The sequence below is a fragment of the Hypanus sabinus genome, chromosome 12, assembly GCF_030144855.1.
Source record: "Hypanus sabinus isolate sHypSab1 chromosome 12, sHypSab1.hap1, whole genome shotgun sequence".
Classification (NCBI taxonomy): Eukaryota; Metazoa; Chordata; class Chondrichthyes; order Myliobatiformes; family Dasyatidae; genus Hypanus; species Hypanus sabinus.
The window spans coordinates 45812523-45831314 of record NC_082717.1 but is presented as its reverse complement, the minus strand read 5'-3'; the positions used below and the strand labels follow the sequence as shown (position 1 = coordinate 45831314).

Below are 18792 nucleotides of genomic sequence, written 5' to 3'. Positions count from 1 at the left end.
TAAATTAGTGGAGTGAAAGCAATGTTGAAAATGTTCAGGAGTCTCTAGACAAAGGAGCAGAATGTTTTGGGTAAATGGCCTGTCAAATCACTTCTTTAAAAAAAATCATGGAACAGCTTTTTAAAAAAAAAGAATTCCAAACATGAGCAGTTTCTGGAAACTCTACTGCCACATAAATTGTGAACCAGTTCAGTGATTTAAGATGTGTTTGCTATATTAATATGATTGAGTTATAGGACTGTTTAGTAGCAGTGAAAGACATGATTTTCACTCATTAGACACTGAGTGCAAGCAGTATGTATTTTATCATTTGGTTGCTTTAATGGGCTACCTGTAACTCTGGATTTTATACATGAACACCTTGTATCCTTGGCATCCTTTGTAACAGCTGCATATGTTCTGTTGCCCAACAATCAACATTTATCATCTTCATTTGCCTGGTAGAAAACAGTTTTTGTTTTAACAAATATTAGCTGTTTTTTTTTCTCCTTGCGTTATCCAATATGTTTATTTTCAACGTAATCAGAAGGTTATTTCCGCTTAAATTGCACAATTTAAAAAAATGTAACCACTGATTTTTGAAATGCCTGGCACATTAATGTTCTTTGTTTGTTTCTAATCTAGTGTCGCTTTGATGAATCACAGTTGTTGCCCAAATGTGATTGTAACATACAGGGGGACGACTGCAGAGGTCAGAGCCGTGAAGCAGATTTGCTCTGGTGAAGAGGTTAGAAAACTTATTTTTGCTTTTACTTTTAACAAAAATGTTAAAATGGACATTTTGATGAAATGTGTGTATTACTAATAGTAAGAAACCTTGTTACTGCGTCATCTTTATTTAGTTTAAGATTAAGAAGTTTGTATAAAAAAATGAAGATAAACAAACCATGTGATACCATTGTTAAGGCAAATGTGCTAAGAAGTTGCTGAATATACCATCCTTCATGGGCATTGCTTTTATACAGATGATGTACTGAGAAAATGAGAAACCTGCCCATCACATGTGAAGAGATTGAGTGTTGAGCTTCAGAGTACAATATACCCCTACCATATGGCAATTTGGAGAATGAAAGTTCAATTGAAATTTTTTTCTGTACAGTACATCCATGGAGACATTACTTTTGAGAGAAGAACTTTCTCTAGCATTGCACCTCCCCACATGGGATTTAGTGGGGTGAGGGGGAAGAGGAGAGTTTACGAACATTGAAAACCCTTCATAACACTCTTTTTGATTAAGTGCTACATTAAATAATTGTAATTGCATATCATCTGCAGGCCAAATTTAATTCAGATTTGATGCTAAGTTTGAATTGAAAATCTTACTTGTCTTGTTTATTATGTTGTAGATTTTCACAAGTTACATCGATCTGCTGTATCCAACCGAAGACAGGCAAGACAGATTGAGGGATTCTTATTTCTTTACATGTGACTGCAGAGAATGTGCAACAAAAGCAAGGGTAATTTTTTTTAAACTTCATGCTAAATTTGATGTTGTCATCTTCTTGACCACAGTCAACCCTTTGCTTTGGTCAAGATTTTTTTTGAGATTGTCGAAGGATCTGAGTTTTATCTTTTGGGAGATAAAGTTGGAAAACTGGAAAGGATGGAAGATTTTTGGAATTTGTATGTCAAGGCAATTGATGCTTGAACTATTACCAATCTAAATTTGAGTGGCACATTTTTTCATTAACTAACTGTGCCAGGAGTTATGAGATGAGAACAGATGTCTCACTGATAGGTGATAGGAGCTCAGTAACCCAAAATGGTTTGCCTCTATTTCTGTCTTATTGCCAACGCTGGGTATTGGAGGAAGAAGAGGTTGAAATGTATTTTCATAAATTTTTACTTCATCTTTAGTTAAAACCAAATCATGCCCAGATAGTCAATTTACACCCCAGGTTGAACTTGGAGTTTAGAGTATCTGAATGTAGTTTTATTAATCCCATCTATCAATTTCTGTGAATTGATGGGACCTATAAGAGGCTCTTTATGACAGAAGGATTCAAGATGTCAGGTGAAACTGTAGCCTTGCATTGCCATGTTACAGCTTTGCCATATTTTGATGTTGCTTATGTTCATCTTTTCTCTGCAGGATAAGGAAAAGTTGGAAGTCACAAACTATGGTGAGCCACCAAAGCCTGAGATTGTCAAGGACATGATCAAATATGCAAGGAATATAATTGAAGAGTTCAGGAGAGCCAAGCACTACAAAAATATCCTTTTTTTCCAGTGGATGGTCATAGGGTTGGCATCTGTTTGATACCAAACTGCTACATGCGTGCTATTCATCTTGATTCTAGAAGACTTCTTTTTGCTCTGTGTTCAGCAGAGCAATGGAGAGAGAGCGAGTGTAGAACCCACCAAGCTTGCACCAACTACCACCCATTACACTAAATCCACATTTTTTTTTATTCTTTCCATATTCCCATCAACACAGTGCAATGTTGAGACTTTATAAAGCACTGGTGAGGCCTCACTTGGACTGTTGTGAGCAGTTCTGGGCCCCTTATCTAAGAAAGGATTGCTGAAACTGGAGTGGGTTCAAATGAGGTTCACAGAAATTATTCCAGGATTGAATGGCTTGTCATATGAAGAACATTTAATAACTTTAGGCCTCTATTCAATAGAATTCAGAAGAATGAGGGATGATCCAATTGAAATCTATTGAACTGTGAAAGGCATTGATAGAGTGGATGTTTCCCATGGTGGGAGAGTCTAAAGACCAGAAGACATCCCTTCAGAATAGAGGGTGTTCTTTTAGAATTAAGTCGAGGAATTTTTTTAGCCAGAGACTAGTGGAATTCTTTGCCACAGAGATACATAAAGATGGCCTCTGTTGCTGCCTAAGGCAAAGGTTGATAGATTCTTGATTGGTCAAGGCATGAAGGGATACGGGGGGGGGGGGGGGGGGTGCTGGAGATTGAGGCTGAGAGGAAAATTGGATCAGCCATGATAAAATGGCAGAGCAGGCTTAATGAGCCAAATGGGCCAATTCTGCTCCTATATCTTAGTCTTATGGTCTAATAACTTCACCCATATTCTGCCACTCTAGCGCCAATTTACGAAGGCTAATTAACCTACCATCCCACTTGTCTTTGGGACATGGGTGGAAACCGTAGCAACTGGAAACTCGCATAGAGGAAAGAAGTTACACATGATATAGGAGATCAGGTTTGAACCTATTTTATCATTGTCACATTTACTGAAAAACGGTGAAAAGCTTGCATGTCATCCAAACAGATCCTTCCATAGTACAAAAGGAAAAACAGAATGCAGAATATAGTGTTACGGAGAAAGTACAGAGCAGCTAAATGGCCACCTGCCATCAAAGAATTACAGTTGGCCCTCCTTATCTGTGAGGGATTGATTCCGGGACCCCTCGTGGATACCAAAAAATGCGGATGCTCAAGTCCCTTATTTAGCCTGTCTCAATGCGGTGGACCTTGGGACCCAGCAGAAACCCAGACCTTATTTAACCTGTCTCAGTGCAGTGGACATTAGGACCCGGTGGCAGAGCTCTGAATCTGCAGTGTTTCTGTTCATGAAAATAATCATGATCATGATTGAAAATAAAGTGGAAATAATAAAGCGATTGGAAAGAGGTGAAACACCATCGGTCATTGGAAAAGCGTTAGGCTACGTCAGTCAACAATCGGAACAATTTTAAAAGATAAAGTGAGAAAGGTCCTGCCCCAGTGAAAGCAACACTAAGCAACACAGTGGTTTAATTATTGGGTTTTTGATTCTCCACATCACCCGGCACGGTGGAGAGCACACTCGGGAGCGATCTGTCACTGGATCGAACTTGGTGCTGAAACATATGTTCTTAAGTGTTTTATATGAATAGAAAGGGAAAATATATACTATATACTAAGACAAATATTTGACTAACTGACGCAAATTAATACCAGATGTACCTGTTCCGACTTACTTAGTAAGAGAACTTCCGATTTTTTTCGATCCCGATCCACGATAACCCATACACGTCCTCCCGTATGCTTTAAATCATCACTAGATTAATTATGATACCTAATACAATATAAATGCTATGTAAAATAGTTGTTATACTGCATTGTTTAGGGAATAATGACAAGAGAAAAAAGTCTGTACATGCTCCAACAAGTTCTGGAAGAGCAGTTCTGGGTTTTCACAATTCGCGCATGTGGAATTCACGGATAAGGAGGTATATCTGTATGTCTGTTAATGGCATTAAGTAGATGGGGACTGGGGAATTTGACAGATGGGGTTTGGCTTTGGATTTGGGTATTTGATCCTCCACGATATTCTGCGTGGGAATTTAAACTGGAGGTGGCATTTTTTTTACGAGGTCGAGTTGCGAGCTCGACATCGACCCGACATGGTCTGAGAACACGCTCGGGAGTGGTCTGTCACTGGATTGAACTCAGGAACCTCTGTACTCGAGCACGGCGCTGATCTTACTGCGCCACCAGCCTACCTTCACTTTTGAACATGCAGACCATTGAATAGATGTGGACAAAATAACATTGGAAAGTTAAGCTGCAGATGGAATTTGATGTGGTAAAATGTAAATGCTAATATAGACTGGAGAGAAAGGCACTTTAGGATATAGAGCAACAGATTTTGGTGCATAATTCAAACATCTTTATTGTTTTATAAGTCACAATTCTTCTTGTTTGCAATCATTTTGTTACAATTTATTTGATTAACCGAATTTCATTAGTCCAATGGCTTTGGTGGGATTTGAATTCATGTTTCTAAATCAACTGTCCAGGACTCCAGGTTGCTAGCCCAATAATAAACTGATTGTGCCACCATGTTTTTTACCATTAGAACTGCAAAGATAAGACTGTAAGTGTAACCCTCAGGATCTGTCAGCTGTGTAAGTGCAGGGAAGACCATCTCTGGCTCCATCAAACATAGGAGATTGAGGTGCAAAACCTGTTTCTGTGGATGCTGCGTGATGTGTCACCCTGTTATAAATTGGTACCATGGGATAAGACAGTACACCATATGCAATTAAACAATTTAGCTTTATAATTCTTAATTTGATTAAAGGGTTAGTAAAGTAAAACAAAAAGAAAAGGCCCATTTTAATTCTCTCATCCCAAGAGCAGATGGAGGAATTTAGAGTAGGAGATGGCATTTTTGCAAGTAACGGTGGGAAGAGGTATAGTCCAGGTAGCTGTGTGAAGCCATGGGTTCATTTTATCATTTTAATGTGAGTATCATTTTATGTTTATTTTTCCATGGTAAGCTGTTTTTATATTACAATTCTTAACAACCTAGCACCCCCTAGTGAGTTGCTGGAGATCTGCGAGTTAAGTCTGGACAAGATGGGATCAGTTTTTGAGGATAACAATGTTTACATGTTGCACATGATGTACCAAGCCATGGGGGTCTGCTTGTACATGCAGGACTGGGATGGAGCTCTTCGCTATGGTCAAAAAATTATCAAGCCTTACAGGTAATAAATTCTATTCTATTCTCAACTTTTTAATACAGTAATTTTTTTTAAAGGTGATTTGTGCTTTTGGCTATATTAATGCACTTTAAAAAAAATGGAAGTCACACCAGTGTTTTTACTTAAGAACTATGAACAGTGCACTTCAAGCCATCTGTAACTCACAGTGGTACCCAGTTACAGCTATCTTTCTTTATGCCATTTAAAAATTTGTGGTACATATTTCTGTCACATCGTGCATTCTAAGATAATTGTCTTATTACTTTGGTAATTATTAATTTCTTATTTCAGTGGCTTTCACTTTTACTGAGTGGGGCCTAATGTCTCTGCCAATAAAGGAGGCCTCTGAGCCATGAGCTTCACAGGCTAAAACCGATGTCCGTTTATGTTTTGAAGTTTGAAACTTGAAGCTTGTCAGCAAATACAGATAAATGATTTCAGATCAAACATGGGTGAATCCTGTGTAGAGAAATGTGAAATAAATGTTTGGAATGCACAAAAAGATTCATGAAATCGATGTGGGAAAAGAGCAAGGGCTTTAAAAAAGAAGTGACAGAACTGAGGCCCATCTGTGTTGCAGAGTGCCAAGGCGGTTGTGTTTGCAATCATCCTAACAGCAATTTTCCAATATTTACTCCACAGCCAAGATTCTTAATTTTTTGAACTTCATTTAACTGACATGGTTCTTTGTTTATTTCCATTCTTTATATTATTCTCCCTCTGGGCAACATTAATGTTGGTTGTGTGTTGTATCAACTGCAATTATTTCATAGTGCAGGAATCTTGAAAATCAAGTACAAATTATGGTTGAATATGGAATTAACTTGATACTCATAATTGGAATATTGTTTCTTTTTTGTCTTCTGCAGAGAATTGTGTGCCCTCCCCCAAAACATAAGGCACAGGAGTCCGATCACTACTGAATATTACTGATTTTTAACCATTTATAACTTCTTGTCTGTTGTTACCCTGTGGAGTCAGAAACACCACAATAGCTGAAATTTCTTGGAGAGACATTAAGATTCATGCATACTGAAGACAACATTCAATAGGGACTGAAGTAGAAAGTGGCTTGAGCAGATTGCGAATGGGAAGATTCCACCAAGAAAGCATTTTAATTCTGAGGATTGTGTAGCTATTTGGGATTCTGTATTGCCACATTTTTCTTGGATCCAGTTCCTATGGGGTATTAGACCCTGTAGAAAATTAGGACTTTGCTTGGGTTGTGAAGGTTTTTGTTCTGGCTTCCTTATGTGCTTAACAACAGAAAATGTTGAAGAAATAGAACTGTCTTGCAGCACGTTTGCAGAACATCACAGGCACAGGTATTGAAGTGGTGTAAGAAGACTGCTTCTGTGCCGTTTAAAGGCACCTCCTCGAGCAGGTCTCATGCCCAAATAAGGTACCTGTGTCTGTAGATTACCAAAAGTCTGTGGTTGTCCTGGCTTCATTTCACAGCTCTGTGTTTGTATATGTTGCTACTATTTGAGGTAGTCGGGTGCTTAATCCTCACAACCAAATTCCCGCTCACCAGCTAATGCTCCAAACCCAAACATGCCTGATTTATTGACAACTCTGCCATCCTGAAATGAACATTCGAATCACATAAACAAAAGAACCTTATCAACTGTTGGGGTATCACTAGCTGGAAATTGGATTTGCTGTCATTTCTCCTCAAGAACAATTATTCTGATTGAGTTCCCATTAAAAGGGTTGGGTAATATGCATGACCATGATTTTTATTGGTGGATGAACATCCTGACCAGTAGATTTCATAAAACTGGCTCCCTTGAGTCTGGTTTAACACAAGAGATTAAAACCTGTCTTCTATGATCTCACAATATTCAAACTTGGATTTGGAAGATAAAATGAGAATAGATTTTGCAGGATAAAATGCATACCTAATCTGTTTTAAAAAAAAATCCATTATGATAAATGTTGGCAGCAGTAATTTGCATCTTTAACTTTTAAAACAATGAATGTCTAAGAATAACTTATAGGTGTGCAATTTTGTTGCTGATATAGAAATATGTGGGAAATTGATTTGAGGAAGAAGGGATTTAGAATGGACAAGATGGTGACAGTATAATTTGGGAATGAGTGATTGGAAACCAGTAAATGTCACTACAGTGAGGGATCCAGATGTCCTTGTGCCTTTATAACAAAAGGTGCTATAAAAAACAATTACTGGAATGTGCAGAGTTGTACTTGCCCTGGAGGCAGTGCAACTCTAATTTCTGATGTGCTGTTGTCTTGAGTGGAGATTCTGGATTGGATCTACCTAATCTTGCATGAGCATTTATTTTTTAAGTCTGACTGATGGTAAATTAAGCTCTAAGTAATGTTGAAAGATTTTGGTTAAGGTATATATTGTTCTTCTGTTGTAGAATCTAGAAATAAGGAAAATAGATTCATTGCCATTTAAGATTGCTAGAAAATTCTTCATTTGGAGGATAGTATATTTTTGATTTTCTTTAAAACCTCCTGCTGCTAATGCTTCGTAGTTGAATATATTCAAGTTTGCAAGGAATGGTTGTTTCAGCTCCTGAAGTGAAGTTCTAGGGACTGTTAATCACATCACTGGGAGTTGGCATCGTTTAGTCTTAAGTCTTAAATACTGTATCTTGTATTTGCTGACATAAGATTCTCTGAGCTGGTGGCAAGTCATTGGTGTGTAGATCAAATAAGATTGGATCTACACTGCAGAGCTTCACAGGAATTCTCTTTCCAGCAACTCTTCCATGTCAAGATGCCAGACAAAATCTATACCAACCCAAACTTTTTTGAAACCACCAACTGCATATTTTTTTTATCACCACATCAACTGCTGAGACTGCAAAACCAGAAAATATGAAGGATTGAGTGTACTGTATCATTGCCAAACAGTTTCTTGAACTGGTCTATGTGCTTGCATTTTGTCATTCTCAACCAATTTGGGACTAGTCTTAAGGCCATTGGGGTCTTCCAAACTAATCCAGACTACATCCCAGGGCTGGAAGAAGTTAGTTTTAAATGTATAGTTTTAAGAGTTTTTTGAATACAGATACAAATTTTGAGTTTGTGATTAAGGGTGGGAGGTGGGATGAGTGAGGAAAGGTTACAGATTCACACAATGAAAAAGTACTGGATTGGACACGGAATTAGAATTTGACTGCACAGTTTTGGATTTGCTAATGCTTATAAAGGATGGGAGCTGGTCAGGGAACAAAAGAACATTTATAACTAGTACATCAATGAATGAAGGCTTTGGAAACATTGGGGATGGAAGGGGATGTTATTGTAAAAGTTGGAAATCTTGTTCAAAGCAGGTGGGATATCAAAACAGGAAAAATATGATGCTTGATATTTTTCACTCAATGATTTGTACATTTTTTTTGGAAATTGAACTCTAGTAACTTGTGTAGGAAACAGCCATGCTTTGGTGTTCTAGAACTTTGTTACTTTCCAGCTGTGAGATTTGTCTGTAGAGGTTAAAATTGAATTTCAAATGTAGCAAAAGAATATTAAAGACAGTTTTATTTTTTTTTTATTTTTAAAAGCACCAAACACTACCCGGCATATTCTCTGAATGTTGCTTCAATGTGGCTGAAGCTGGGTCGGTTGCATATGGGTCTAGAACACCACTCTGCTGGAGCAAAGGCACTAAGGAAGGTAATAAATACTCTGAATTTCTCTGTAGTTGATATATAGCTTATACTAAAGATGTAATTATTTCAATTAAGTTAAATATTCCAAATATTCCAAAGTTAAATATTCCATGAGATACTTCATCAGTGTTCTTACCTGCATAAAACCTACTACTTCATGTCAAATTAGATTACTTGTCTTGAGCTTGTTACAGGCAGTAGTCTTTGATCCTGTGGTCGGTGGAAGGGATAATGATCCATTGTGCGTGTATTGTCATTTAAAGCCACAAGCTCTCTTACCACTCTTTTTACATATACTTCAACCTATCCAAAGAATAGTTCCTTTTCTGAATTTCCATTATCACTATTTCATTTAACTCTGAATTTGGAGCCTGAGATCCCTCTGCTCATCTACACTTGCCCTTAACAGTGCACTGTCAATTTTGCAGTGACTTACTAAGGTGTAGCACTTCACATCTGTTATATCTGCCCTTAGCTGCAACTGATCTATATCCCACTGTATTCTTTGCCAGATATGTACGCTATCCACAACTCCATCAATCTTAGTATCAACTGCAAACTTACTAACCAACCCATCTACGTACATTTTCATCCAGGTCATTTATATACATTGCAAACAGCAGAAGTCCCAGTACTGCTCCATGCAGAACACCAGTCATCAGACCTCCAGCTAGAATAAGTCCCTTTGGCAATTACCCTCTGTCTTCTCTGGGAAAGCCAGTTCTGAATCCAAGTGGCCAATTCACCATTCATCTAATGCATCTTAATCTTCTGGATGAGCTTCCCATGAGGGAAGGCATTGTCAAATGCCTTATTAAAATCCATGTAGACAACATCCACAGCTCTACCTTCATCGGTCACCTCTTCAAAAAAAAAATCAATCAAGTTAGTGAGACATGACTTACCTTGCACAAAGCCATGCTGGCTCTCTCTAATCAGGCCAAGATGTTCCAAATGCTCAAATATCCTCTCCCTAAGAATTCTCTTCAGTAAGTTCCCTACCACTGACGTGAAATTCACTGTTCTGTAGTTTCCAGCATTATCCCTGGTTCTCTTCTTGAATAATGGAACGACATTTGCCTTTTGGTTAGAGAGGACACAAAGATATCCACGTCTCTCTTGGTAAATACTTATGTCGAATACTCATTAAGGATCTCACCCATGTCCTTCGTATTCAAACAAATACCTCTCCCTTTCTTTCTCAGTGGCCCAGACTCTCCCTGGTTATACTCTTGTTTCTGATGTTTGTGTGCAATGCCTTGGGATTCTCTTTAATCCTACTTGCCAGTGACTTTTCATGGCCCCTTCTGGCTTTCCTGATTCCCTCCTTGAGATTTATGTTGGCTTCCCTTGGACTCTATTTGCATCTAGCTTCTTAAGCTTTACATATTTTTCCTTTTTCTTCTTGAATAAACTCATCACTTCCCTTGACATTCAATGATCTCTTACCTTGCCATCTTTCTGACTGGAATATACCTGTCCTGCATTCTGCAGTTTTTTAAACAGCCTCCACTTGCTAGATGTCGACCTACCTGAAACAGCTGATCCCAATTAACTCGAGTTCCTGCCTAATACTTCCATAACTTGCCCTGCTCCAGTTTAATACTCGCCTGTGAGGTCATTATCTTTAGCTATCTTAAAACATATGGAAGAGAAAATTTGCAAATGCTGGAAATCAAAGTAATACACGCAAAATACTGGAAATCAAAGTAATACATGCAAAATGCTGGAGGAACTTGGCAGAGTAGGCAGCATCTATGGAAAACAGGTGAGGTTTTGGGCCAAAACCCTTCATCAGGACTGGAAAAAGACACATCAGGGTAAGAAGTTGGGAGCACAAGGTAGTAGATGATAGGTCAAACTAGGAGGAGAGCGGGATGAGGTAAAGAGCTGGGAAGTCAATTGGTGAAAGAGGTAAAGGGCTGGAAAAGGGGGAATCTGATGGGAGAGGACAGAAGGCCATGGAAGATGGGGAAGGGGAGGAGCACCAGGGGAGGTGATAGGCAGGTAAGGAAACAAGGTGAGAGAGGGGAATGGGAATGTGGAACGGTGACTGAAGGTGGCAATTACCGGAAGTTTGAGAAATCAATGTTTATGCCATCAAGTTGCAGGCTACCCAGATGGAATGCAAGGTGTGGCTCCTCCAACTTGAATGTGGCCTCATCGCTGCAGTAGAGCATGAGAATGGGAGGTTGAATTGAAATGGGTGGCCACCTGGAGATCCCTCTTTTTCTGGTGGATGGAGAGTAGGTGCTTGGTGAAGTGGTCTCTCAATCTGCAATGGGTCTCACCGACAGACAGGAGGCCACACCAGGAGCACCTGACATTGTAGATGACCCCAACAGTCTCTCAGGTTGCCTCACCTGGAAGGACTGTTTGGGGCCTAGAATGGTAGTGAGAGAGGAGGTGTAGGGCAGATGTGGCACTTGTTCTGCTTGCAAGGGTAAGTGCCAGGAGGGAGATCAGTAAAGAGGGTTGAATGGACAGGGGAGTCCTGCAGAGAGCGATCCCTGCAGAAAGTGATGGGGTGGTTGGGGAGGGGGGGGGGGAGAGAAAGATGCGCTAGGTGATGGGATCCCGCTGGAGATGGTGGAAGTTACAGAGATTTATGTGCTGGACACAGAAGCTAATGGAATGGAAGATGAGGAGAAGAGTAACTATCCCTTCTGGGTTGGTGGGAGGATGGGGTGAGGGCAGATGTGTGCAAAATAAGATGCGGGTATGGGCAGCATTGATGGTGGAGGAAGGAAAGCCCCTTTCTTTGAAGGAGGAGGATATTTCATTAGTTCTGGAATAAAAACCCTTATCCTGAGAGCAGATGTTGTGAAGACAGAGGAATTGAGAGAAGGGAATAGCATCATTACAAGTGACAGAGTGGGAAGAGGTATAGTCCAGGTAGCTGTGAGAATCACAAACGAGAAAATCTGTAGATGCTGGAAATCCCAGCAATAAACACAAAATACTGGAGGAACTCAGCAGGCCAGGCACCATCTATGGAAAAAAGATTCCAAACATCGATGGTATTTTTTTCCAGAGATGCTGCTTGGCCTGCTGAGTTCCTCCAGCATTTTCTGTCTGCAACTGTGAGAATCATTCGGTTTATAAAAATATATCAGTAGGTAAACTGTCTCCAGATTGAGAAAGGGGAGGGAGATGTTGGAAATGGACAGGTAAATTTGAGTGCAGGGTGGAAGTTGGAGGCAATGTTGATGAAGTCGATGAGCTTGGCATGGGTAAGCTCATCCTTCAGCATTTTGTGTGTATTAAAACTTCAGGAGCTGTGATCAGTGTTCCCTAACTGCTCACCCACTGAAAGGCCAGGTTCTTTACCCAACACCAGTTCTTATACAGACAGTCCCACCTCTTTTGGGCTGACTACATGCTGTTTTAAGAAATCCTAATGCATTCACCTTACAACTTCTGCCCCATCCAAACCTCTTACATGAAGAAGGTCCCAGTTTTTATCTGGAAAGTTGAATTCCACTGTTTTCACAACTTATCCTTGATCTGCCTGCATATCTGCTCCTTGTTCCTCAGGGTCCCAGTGACTGTTGGGGTTGGGGGGGGGGGGGTGTCCCAGTGACTATTGGGGTGGGGGTGTGTGTGTCACAGTGATGATTACACCCTTCCTATTTCAGAGTTCTACCCATATAAACTCAGTGGACGAGCCTTCAATCATGCCCCCCAAGTGTAGCTGATATTGTCCCTGATATCTTCTCCATCCCCTACTTTTATCTCCATCTCTATCTTTTGTAAAACATGAAAACCCTGGGACATTAAGTACCCATTCCTGTCCCTCTCTCAAACAAATCTCCATAAAGGCCACAACATCATAGTTCCAGGTTCAAGTTCATCAACTTTACTCGTAGTAATTCTAGCATTAAAATATACACACTTCAAATTATCTATCCTACTGTATCTACTACTTTGCTCCTGTCTGTTTTTACTGGCCTTGATGCCTACCTTCCTCTGTACCTCTCCACTTTCTGACCTGGTGCTCTGCTTCCCATCCCCCTGCCAAACTACTTTAAACCTTCCCGAGTAGCACCAGTGAACCTCCCAGCCATCATCTCTTACCTATACATTTAAATGTTGTCAATGAATCTGTTTCCACCATTCTCTCAAGCAGTTTATTTCCACATGCTCGTTGCTCTTTGGATGATAAAAATCAGATCCTCTAAATCTTCGGTCCTTGCCTTGAATCTACTTCCTCCAGTTTCATCCACCTCTGATATTGGAAGCAGTTTTCTCTGCTACCCTGTAATTTTATCTACCTCACACATGCCCTTTCTTAACTCCTTCCCTCAAGGGAAAGCAGACCTGGTCTGTCTCATTACATCCTGTCAAATCTCTTCCAGTCACCCTCTCCAGTACGCTTGCACCTTCCCTATCGTGAGGTGACCAGCATTGGTTGCAGTACTGTGTCTGAGACCTGAAGTTGGAGCACAGCCTCAACACCTTGAACAATAAATGTCTACCTTAACAACATGTGCTTCAATCTTCAAGGATTTCTTGAATTTTTTTTTGTCACTGAGGGACTTGGGCCATATTATACTCTTTGTGTGAATGTATGTTTACTCCTGTCTTGTATGTGCTATATGTGTCTTGTGCTATGTATGATTGTTGGTACTGTTTTGCACCTTGCCTCGAAGGAATGCTGTTTTGCTTGGCCACATGTATGGGTATTCATGTATATTTGAATGATAATTGAACTTGAACTTCAACTAATCTCTACTTAAGAATATTCTCCCACAGTATTCTCCTTTACTAACAGCGTTTTGTCATCACTACTTTTACGTCTCTCTGCAACACACAAAATGCTGGATGAACTGAGCAGGTCCGGCAGCATCTATGGGAACGAGTCAAAAGTTTACGTTTCAGGCTGAGACTCTTTATCAGGACAGGAGTAGAAGGGGGAAGATGCCAGAATAAAAAAGATGGAGCTGGGGGAATGAGGGATAGCTGCAATATAATAAGTGAAGCCAGGCGGTTGGGAAAGGTAAAGGGCTAGAGAAGGCGGAATCTGGTGGGGGAGGTGGTAGGCAGGTGTGGAGAAGAGGTTTGAGACACTCTTGCAATTGTGACTTATTGGAGTAATTGATGAGATTGTTAATTCACCAGAACAGCTCTTCCTGTATCAGAGCTCTACCTGGATTGTACCAGATTTCCATAATGGAGTTCTGCATTTGCTGCGGTAGTTACTTTCAATCTGACTGTGACTTGTTTTCCCCCATTTTGTCTTAAGTTGCTACTGTCACTATACTTAAGTACTTTGGTGAGTTGCTTGCAGCATTGGTCACTGAGCAATGAGCTGGAAAGCGCAGTAGACACTTGCACACTTCATGCTGGATTTAACACTTAATGATGGTGAAAGTACACCTGTATGTGAAGTGCGAAATAAATAACAAAATCATACAATCTACAAATGCTTCTATTATTCACTCACAAATCAGAACTGATAATTCCACATCTGCATTTTTAATTGCCACCTTACTGGTTGTAGCCTTTGGTATTTGAAACAAGGAAATACAGTGAATCACTCGCGTGAATATGACTAAAATTTGAGGTTTCTATATGGATGCAGCAATGAGAAATGTTATGTCCATTGGACATTACAGATAGAATTTTAGCCCTTAATCCTTATCAAAAGGGTTTAGTAGTCATCATTTATAAGATGATCATGAATTTACAGTTAGATGTATCAGAAAAAATTAAGAAGGAATGGCAAGAAGAGTTGCATTGTCCTATATCTACTGAGCAATGGGAAAAAAATTTATTATTGGTAAATTCATCCTCTATTTGTGCTAAACATGCCCTAATACAATTTAAGGTTGTACATAGAGCTCATATGTCTAAGGATAAACTGGCTCGATTTTATTCTCATCTTAACTCAACCTGCGATAGATGTCATTCTGATGTTGCTTCATTGATTCATATGTTCTGGTCTTGTCCTTGTTTACAAAATTATTGGAAAGATATTTTCAGTATTATTTCAAGAGTCTTAAATATTAATTTTCAACCGCATCCTCTTACTGCAATTTTCAGTTTACCAATGACGGATAATAATTGTTTATCCACTTCATCTCAACGAATGATTGCATTTGTTACATTAATGGCTAGAAGATCTTATTTTATTGAATTGGAAAGAAATTAATCCTCCAACTGTATTTCAGTGGTTTTCTCAAACTATTTCTTGTTTGAGTTTGAGAAAAAAATTAGAAGTGTGGTTTTTGATCCTTCTGTTAAATTTCAAGAAACTTGGAGATCTTTTATTCAACATTTTCACATGAGTCTAATTGTCTTTTCCTAAACCTTACTTATACTATCCTTAATTAATTGGATGGAGGTTCAGAGTTATTGGCACTACTGTCTATGTACTTAATATTATTCAATGGCCCATGTTGGTTAGTGTTTTTTTTTTGCTCTTTTTTTTTTCTCTCTTTTTTTTTTGGGGTTTTTCTTTTTTTTCTCTTTTTACTTTGTTCGTTAATGTTCTGAGTTTGAGAGGTTATATATTTTTATTATTACATATCTGAATGTCTATTTAAACTATTAATTATGTACTCTCAAACATTTTGTATTCATGTTTCATTTATGTTTGTTTAAAACTAATAAAAAGATTTAAAAAGAAAAGAGAAATGTTATTTATACATGAAGTATCACTTGTTTTAAAATGTATTTTCATTTCTTACTGGTGATACTACATCATCCTATATTCATTTTAATTACCTCAGATAAGCTGTGACATATGAATTTCATTAAAGAAAAAATTATTGGCAGTTCAGTATCGAGGAAGACAGCTGAACTTAAGAACATAAGAAATAGGAGCAGGAGTAGGCCATCCGGCCTATCGAACCTGCCCCACCATTCAATAAGGTCGTGGCTGATCTGTCTGTAAACTCAGCTCCATCTACCTGCCTTTTCTGTGTAACCCTTAATTCCCTTACTATGTAAAAACCTAACTTTCTTAAATATATTTAGTGAAGAAGCCTCAACTACTCCCCTGAGCAGAGAATTCCACAGATTCACCACTCTCTGGGAAAAACAATTCCTCCTTAGCTGCATCCTAAATTTTCTCCCCTGAATCTTGCTGAAATAACTTGTGATTTTCCTATCAAATTGGTAAGGTGTGTGCAAATGTCTGAAATTGTTGGAATATTTGACACTCTATGGACAACTGCCCTGGTGTTTCGGACATGGCTGAGGAGAAATAACTTCAATACTCGGTGATATTTTTCATAATTTGAGTTGTTCTCCAAGAATTATTAATTGCATCAATGTGATGTGCCACTTTGGAAAAATCTGCATCTTAATTTGAGAAGAGTACAATTTAGAGGAATGCTGACTGAAATTGGACATTTTTCTTTCACAGGCTTTGGCTATTATGGAAGTGGTGCATGGGAAGGATCATCCATACATTTTTGAAATTGAAAAGGAACTGGAGGGGAAATGAATGATTTTATCATCTATCTCTGTTTCTTAAAATGTGAGATCATCCTGGTCTCTAGTAACAGAACATTTGTAACAGAGGGTATGAAAATAATGGCATGAATATCAAAGAAATACTGTTTTTATTTTTGTTTTTAATATTTAAGTGAGTATGATAATAAATGGTTAAAATGGATTATCTTGGATTTAATCAATTTGTTTGAACTGTGTTAAGAATTCTTTATATCTTTAAGCTGATGGCAAACTTTTGAATATATGATGGGACTGGGTATATAACAATATTAGAAATAAAAGCAGTTGGCTGTGATTTGACCCCAGATGCTTGCCCTGCCATTCATTAAGATGTCTAATCTTTCGGCCACTTCCACTTTCCTGCCTGACCCCATATCCATACATACCTAGAAATATATTGATCTGTCTTGAATGTATTTAGTGATGATGCATATATAGCCATCTTTTGTTTTAAATAAAAGATTTCAAATTTTTATAACCCTCAAATTGAAGACATTTTTTATCATCTCAGTCCTGTGTGGCCAGTCCCTTATTTTGAGATCACTTCTGAAATTCTGTTGAATCTTTCTTATACAATCAAACCCCCAATCCAAGGAAATAATCTGGGAAAGTTTCACTACATTTTCTTTAATATATAACCTTGGGTAAGACTATCAATATTTCATTAAGCATTCCAGATTTCATTAATTCTTCCAACCAATCTTAAGGAATTGCATTCCTAATGGCAGAGCACTTACCATTTTATCTTTCTCTTTGAAGTATTCTAGAATATTTAATTCCCAACCTTTGCCACATTATAGCCATTTCTTTGGATGTTAACTTTGTTCTACTTGCTGCATAGAACTCAGTTATCTTCTTGTGAACACTATGGGGGTATGAAAGATGGGAAGTAGGGGTGGGGAGGAGAGGGAAATTTTTATTTAAATCTATTGCTGTTTCTTAGATCTTTGTTCTAAAGATCCTATTCTACACTTTTGAATTGAGTTCTACTGGTTATTCTGATTTGTGTAATGTCAGATATTGCCAAAATGGTTCAAATATTAATGTTTTAACACTATGCCATGCAATTCATTTGCAGTTTTAAGAATTTCAGCATCAAGTATCTGTCATGCTCCATTATGATTAGAGGAGTATTACATAACACAGCTATATAGCTCACTGGATATTTTCCTCTGGGCTACCTAGTTCCTCTAGAATCTAGTAATTCCTTGATGGATGTATGTGAAAGCACAATTTTGCTTGGATCACTACACCCTGCAGCTGCAATGAAACATTTGTTGGGCACATTGTAGAAGAATACACAGGAGATCAACATTCTGCACCAAGGAGGAGTGCTGGAGTCCAATTTTGATGAAGAAACATCAGTGGGCTTGGCAAGAAACAGCAAATTACCAAAGACGGCAAAGTCAGTGAGACCGTGTGCCAGAAGCTGGAAAATTGTGTGTCAAGTAAAGTTGGAAGGTGCTGCGGTCTTTGAGGAAGTGCTGGAGACTAAGCAAGGGCCCAGAAACATCAGAGGTCTGGGTCAATAAAAATGCCCGAACACCAAAGTGGGAAAGAATATCGGAGTTGAAGAGGGTGAGATAGCAAGGCAAGTAAAGAGAAAATTTAAATTTTGTTCTCCTCTTCTTTCAACTAAGGAAATGCTATTAAATGTGTGCAAAATGTAATGTTTGTAACTTGCTCGAAGTCACAAAGTTGTTTTAAATCTATCTTTGCTGCCTGTGTGGTAGGTAGTGATCTTTTTCCATTGGTTGAAACTTGTGTACATAACCCCTATTTGTTTTCATAAACTTTAAAGATGTGTCACAAATGTTGCATAAAGGATAGATGTAATCAATTCTGTCTTGATTATGACCAAGCAGAATACTTTTACCAAGTTTCTCTTGTGTCATCCTTCTGAAAGTTTAGTTATTCTTGGGTTTTGATCTGAATTACATGAAGATAAGGAATAGATCATGTAGTCCCTCAAGCCCATTCTGCAATTCAGCACTATAACTCCCATCTGCTGATATTTGTTCTGCAACCCATTGGTAACAATTGTGCTGCGATTTCTGCAGTCTACAAACCAGCCTTTCAAAAGTATTTCCTAACTTCATGATTGAAATCAGTGTAAATGAGGAGACCCACACATAGAAAATGCTGGACAGTCTCAGCACCATTGAACAGCATCTACAGAAGAAAATAAACTGTTGACATTTCAGGCCCAGATCATCATTTCCCTCAGTAGATTTTGCCTGA

At 38.6% G+C, this 18792-nt stretch overlaps 1 protein-coding gene across 3 annotated transcripts in view; it reads left to right on the top strand.

The window, feature by feature from the left end:
- The window catches only part of LOC132402835 (N-lysine methyltransferase SMYD2-like), a 52871-nt gene extending 36157 nt beyond the window's left edge, over positions 1-16714 (top strand). For all 3 annotated transcript variants that reach the window (XM_059985855.1, XM_059985853.1, XM_059985854.1), the window contains exons 7-12: positions 625-727; positions 1347-1457; positions 2093-2213; positions 5272-5446; positions 8983-9094; positions 16463-16714. In XM_059985855.1, coding sequence (XP_059841838.1) covers positions 625-727; positions 1347-1457; positions 2093-2213; positions 5272-5446; positions 8983-9094; positions 16463-16543 — 703 coding nt within the window. In that variant the 3' untranslated portion in view covers positions 16544-16714. The remainder of the gene's footprint in view (positions 1-624; positions 728-1346; positions 1458-2092; positions 2214-5271; positions 5447-8982; positions 9095-16462) is intronic.
- Positions 16715-18792: the final 2078 nt, after the last annotated feature.